We start from the raw sequence: 6,073 nt of genomic DNA, 5'->3' as shown, positions 1-6,073 counted from the left end.
AACCGTGGCAGTATGAATTGATTAAAGAGCTCAATGAAATTCACACTAACGTGCGACACTATAAAGCCTCCGTTTAGGTTTCTGTGTAAATAGGAATTTGCAAAGGGCCTGACCTTAGAGGGAAAAACATGTAACGCTGATGAAGACCAACCGCAGCATTGTTGAACGAGAAGCGAATCAATGTAAAGATCTCAAACACCGTTAAGCTGAGCCTGCTGGGAGATTGTATTCTCATTAGCGAGTTGCTTTGGCGCGTGGCAGAGTGACGGCGTGATGTATGCCCTCTCATTAAGGTGTGAGGTTTTGTTTTTGTTTTGTTGGCGTTGCTCGCCATTTTCCCTTTGAGTACCTACAGCGAGATATAATGGGAATGGGTCAAGCGTCTAACAGCGATGTCAGCCATCTCTGCTTACTGTATGATAATTGGCGTCCTATAGTTTGCCAACATTTGTTCAGACAAACACCAGGATTATTAACCACGGGGAGGACCGAGCTTATTTGAGCATCTGTCGTTTCAAGTGCCGGCTGGACTCTCTCCCATCGGCTGTTCCTCTGCTTTAGCCCCCATCCGCCAGCAACCTTGTCACTCGTTTGGTATTCTTTTGCTTTCTCCCTCATTTAATTTCATTCTATTGCTTCTTCTATCAACTCGTGCTCTGCCACCTCCACATCGTGCTCCACTTTTTCCCCATTTATCCTGCTCCTGTAGCTCATCCCTTTTCTGCAGACACTTGCTGTCACTTTCTCAATTTTTTGACTGGTCCAACCTCTATTTCTGCTTCTTCGTCTGCTCCTATTTCTTTGCTCTCTGGAGTTGCTGAAGGCAAATTCAGTGCTGAAATTTTTTCGTTGACCCCTTCATAAGCTAATGTTAATATAGGTATCAGTCATTTTTGAGAGGAAATAGTGTGAGGGGAGAATAGGTTATTCTCTTCTAATGACCTGTATCCTTTCTAATTGCTCTGCGAGGGCTTTGACAGGTTAACTGATATATGGAGCGGTGTCTTGTATTTCTTTTCTATGATTTTTTTTTTTTTCCTTTTTCTTTTTCCGTCTTCTCTTTTAATGTCACGTCAGTGTCTGCGTACACCGGGGAGGGTGAAATAGAGAAATTATAGCTTTGTGCGTGTCTGTCTTTTTTTTCTCTTCTGGATTCTATTTTTCTTTCTGCTCCATTCTTCCGAGGCCATCTATCAGGGCAAGGGGAGAAGTAAAAACAAAATGAGCAGCCACTAATCAATCCACCTCGCCTGCAGGGACGTGTTTCTATTCACTGACTTATTTCTGCAAATCGAAGGGAGGGGGGCATTTTAATTTGTTAGCTGTGAATATATCAACAGTAGCAAGCGCCTCACACACGTACACTCTAGGGCTTACGAGGAAGAAGCATGGTTTTGTGAATGGCGGTGTGTTGGAATGCAGAAAGGTGCGTCTTTGTTATCAGAAGGTCAAAATCGTTTAGCTTTTCTTTGAGACTTCTCGTCATGTCGGTAACCGTGATGCTAAATGCATTCCAGCTGCACAGTGTCTGACTCATATTTGTCATTGTTTTCTATGGGCGCCTATGCTAATTTAACCACATGCCCACATAAAACCTCATGCACTCACATACACAGACAGGATGAATGAATTATGTATTTATACAACTAATAATATACAAGAGCGGGACTGAGAGCGAATTAGATCGAGAAAAAGGAGCCCTGTCAAAAGCATCAGGTGTCTCGCTCTCTAACAGCAGTGACTAAGCACCGTTCATTTAGCTAATAGCCCCTGAGCAGAGTTCATTGGTGGCAGGTAGCAATCGTCAGCCATTTGCTGCCCACCTCTTTGTTGGCTTATGCACATATGTTGCCAGGTATTGCTAATATAAGGCTTGCATACAAAAAATAAAATCAATCTGATTGTTGCTATTTAGTATTCAAAACCGATTAAAATGTCATTATAGCACAGTCAGAATAAATATTAAACAGTTGTTCTGAATTGTTTGAGCCCTCATCCTGGTGTTAATTTGAAAAAACAAAACAGAACTTCATAACCAACCCACAGTAATCTGTTTATTGTGGATCTCACAGCCTTTATAATTCTTTATATAGCAGTACCATATCTGTGCACATTAGCTGTGTCTTGCTTTAAACCATATAAGACTTTATAACCACTTGAATAATCGCAAAGAGCTGGAAATTTTCATGTGCTGCCACAGATTTTTAGTCCAGTTCTTGTATAAATTGGCATCGCTTCTTCTTTGTCTTTCATTTGTTTCCTCAAATTTTTTAAGGACATGTTGCACACATATACTAAGACAGTTTTTAGCTGCTGTCACTGTTAGTAGCAAAGTAACAAAGAAGATACTTTGACTTTTTTAAGGCTTGTTAAGTAGTTTGACATTCTTCTGAAAGTAGTTAGGATCAAGAGTGGAGTAAAAATGAGTTTTTTTTACTCATTTTCAGCAGCAAATTCCCAAAGAAAAACTTTGTAAGACCTTGAGAGAAGCTGAAGAATTATTGCTCAAGACCACTTTAAAAAAAATTGCAAAAAAGTCTGGTTACTTGGAAGCAAAATCCAAAGAAATGAGGGGTACATCGAGTCTTTTGCACAACACTGAACCTCCAGAGCCACATAGGGAATTTTGCTATTGTTTTCGTGGGCTATCAGGTTCTTTGAGGTGTTAAAATCGATTCTGTGCACTTTCATATTTACCTTTTTCCAAACGTCTTCCTCCAGTTGTTTCGCTACCATCTAGAAATTCAGATGCAGCTGAGAGTAGCTCCTCCATTTCCTTTGAGCATTGTGTTGTGGGATGGTAAGTGTGCACCAACAGCACACTCAAAAAGAACTGTTCTTCTGTGTGAATACTCAATACTGGCTGTTTAAAGTACAAACTTTCCCCTCAGCATTCTGCTGACAGTACAGTAGCAGTAGTGCTGTCACCATACTTCCCTGTCTAACTTCAGCCTTGAAAAAAACACGGCTATCCCACGCGACGCTGGATACCACACGCCTGCTAACGATACACAAACATTCTTATGACTGGCGTGAGCTTAAATATGTTGTCATTAGCAAGTCTTTGTTCGTAGGCCAGAGTGCCTCCTGGATGACAGGTGTTGTTCATCAGGATGCCGGGGCTCCTCTGTGATCAGCTGGCAGACTGTCTGGAAGTCACTCTAATTATCCCTATTCCGCTGTTGCCTGGGGCGACCTGTTCACACTGTAGGTGGTAATTATACAGGTGTGTTAATGGCGTGAATAGGAAGCAGGGAGGTCCTTTAGCCTCTAGCTTGTATAAGAATATGAAGATAAATCACTGTAGGTATTAGGTTTTTTGAACTACTTTGTTTCTTAAAGCTGCTCAGTGGATATTGAGCCTATTTTAAACGGCTGCCTGAACACCTGATCAGTTTAACCACTAACCAGTTTACTACTTTTTCCTACACACAGGCGTACTTTAAAATTCCCTCATCTTTGTGCTTTCACCCAAAGATGCCATATACACCCTCTTAATTACGAGTCCCTTTTTGTTTTCTTGGTCTATAATATTTGTTTCTTCGCAGTTAAGTCTTTAAAAACAAAAAGGTGATAAAACAATCAGGTTTTTTGTTTGTTTTTTTTGTCTCTCCAAACTTGCAACATCATACTGTTTATGCACCACGTCTCATTATTCCCTCGCTTTTAATGCCAGCCAACAGTTGCCATGGAGATGGTGAGGCGCTTGGGGGAGTGCGATTGCAGATGTTAGAAGAAGCAAACAACTCAGACAAAGAAGAATGAGAAAACCAATAAAAGGGTGCATCAATAGAAACACTGCAGGGGGGGGGGGCACGTCGCAAGATTTGTCACAAATACATAATTAGTGATGTGGGGAAAAACTAATTTTTTTCATGCATATGATCAGCCTTATTTTTGTGTGTGTGACAATGTTCTTTTAGTCGAGCTTCTTTTTGTGACAATATGCTGGTAGTTTTATGTCTCTGTGTGCTGGGGAAATGCTTTGTGCGTCTAACCTTGTACGGACTTTTCTTTTCTAGCATGAGCCTTTTTTTCTAGCTTTGATATGATATCTGTACCCATTTATTACCCTTTAACTATCCAGAGCACTTGCTCTCTTCTTGAATTTAGGATGTGGTGCTTAAATCCTGGTATTAATATGTTGTGTCTTACTGCCAAGTTAAGCAGTGACGCTGTCTTATGACTGTCTTTCTCTGCATCAGGGCTTTCTAAGTCGACGGCTGAAGGGCTCCATTAAGCGCACCAAGAGTCAACCCAAACTTGACCGCAATTCCAGCTTCAGACACATCCTTCCTGGCTTCAGGAGCGTTGACAATGACAGGTAATTGTTTGGTTATCATTCCTGCACGCTCTGCTTCTTCGCATATCAGCTCTCGTGCCATCCTTTGGCCGACGGCAGGTTATTTAGGTCACTGTTGACATATTGAATTGCAATGTCGGTGTACTGACAAATAGTAATAATTTTTAAAAAAAGGGAATTCCACAATCAGTCTGTCGCTCCCTATATGTCGTGCTCTTTTTCTGTTTGTTCCCCCTTCCATTCTCATGTCATGTCATAGCGTGCAGTAATATGTTTGGCTCAGAGTAGAGCTGTGGATTTAAAGTTATGTCTGTAATTCATGTCAGAGCTTGTGCTGAAATAATATATATGTTTGTTTGGTTTTGCAGTAAGGCCTAGGCTTGTGCAACATTGTTGTTGACAAAAAACCAAATGAGTGTGGCTGTGAGTACACTTAACAGTTTGAACAAGTGGCTTACTAAATAATTCACCATGTGTACAGTTGTTCTAAATGAGAAAATTGGCTGCAGTGACCAAAATCATTTTTTGTCACCAGGCTGTGTACTTTGATTTAGTTTTCAGACGTATTCTTTTGACTAAAATATCATTTTTGTATAAATTTAAATGTAATACTGTCAGTTTAGTCTAGTTTTCATCAGCTAAACATCATAAGATTACAGTAGACTAAATAAAACATTGACTTACCCTACTTATTTTAGTTGACTAAGTCTGTTGTGTTGTAACCCATGAGAATTGCTACTCACGGTTTATAAAACTTATTTTCCAACATCAAATGCAAAATGTATCTACTTTTCTCTTCCTCCAAAGTGTTGACATTTTGCCAGTTTTCAAGAGAAACAGTGGAATATGGGATATACTTGTACCATTTTTTTCAAAGAAAAAGTTTTACCATTTCCAGAGAGCAGATTAAATGTGTGCGTCTCTAATGCAAGAACATTACTTCCAAGCTCATCTTGACTTTTTAAAAAAAAAAATTTCTGATTGGATCTCATCTCTTTAGAACATTTTATCTTGTTTTTATTTTTTGACGAAAGTGTCAGTACATTTCATGATTGTATAGCAAATGCGTTGTCTTTTTGTCAAAAAGTAAAGAAAAAAAGGTTCTTGACAAAAACTATCAGGAAAATTTGTCAATGAAATTAATACAAATTAAGATGGCCTGTTTGCCTGTTTGCATATGTACACTGTGATCAGATGGAGACAGTATGTGTTACTAGGGCTGGGCCATATTATACCGTTCACGGTAATACCGGTATAATGTTAGGCAACGATAGGAAAATGAAATATCGCGATAGAATGGGAGTAAAACGCGCATGCGCAGTGCCTTTGTTTTTATACGCACATGGCCGATTGTTGAGTGAAACAGATGAACCAGAATTGGTTTGTAAAAATGGTGCAACTTCCGTGATGTGGAACTGGTTTGGTGTTTGTTCGTCAGATACACAACAAAACACATTTTTTTGCAGAACATGCAAGCAGCCGTTGTTATTGTCATATTTGTCGGACTAAGATGCTCTTAAATCTGGGAGTAATCTGGGTCCTAAACGCTGTATGCTTCAGGTCAAACGAACACTGCAGCATCACTGAGAGTTAAAAACTGTCTAAATTCTTTCATCTTTAATAAAACGATCAGCATTGCTGCTTTACCAGGTGTAACTATGAAGTTTAACTTCCAGCCATCCATGAAAACAAAAGTTATTACATTTAACGGAGTTAGAAGTTAGCAGGAAGCTAGCGGAAGTTAGCTCGCTAGTTTCGCTAGTTACCTAA

General features: G+C 39.7%; 1 protein-coding gene across 8 annotated transcripts in view; it reads left to right on the top strand.

Moving 5' to 3' along the window:
• LOC102213025 (disabled homolog 2-interacting protein) overlaps positions 1 to 6,073 on the top strand; it is a 167,230-nt gene that overhangs the window by 80,664 nt on the left and 80,493 nt on the right. For all 8 annotated transcript variants that reach the window (XM_005720209.2, XM_013909738.1, XM_013909732.1 and 5 more), the window contains one exon: positions 4,206 to 4,324. In XM_005720209.2, the coding sequence (XP_005720266.1) occupies positions 4,206 to 4,324 (119 nt within the window). The remainder of the gene's footprint in view (positions 1 to 4,205; positions 4,325 to 6,073) is intronic.

This window comes from Pundamilia nyererei, unplaced genomic scaffold, assembly GCF_000239375.1.
Source record: "Pundamilia nyererei isolate P.nyererei 1_Seehausen unplaced genomic scaffold, PunNye1.0 scaffold00002, whole genome shotgun sequence".
Lineage (NCBI taxonomy): Eukaryota > Metazoa > Chordata > Actinopteri > Cichliformes > Cichlidae > Pundamilia > Pundamilia nyererei.
This window is presented reverse-complemented; position numbering and strand designations above follow the sequence as displayed.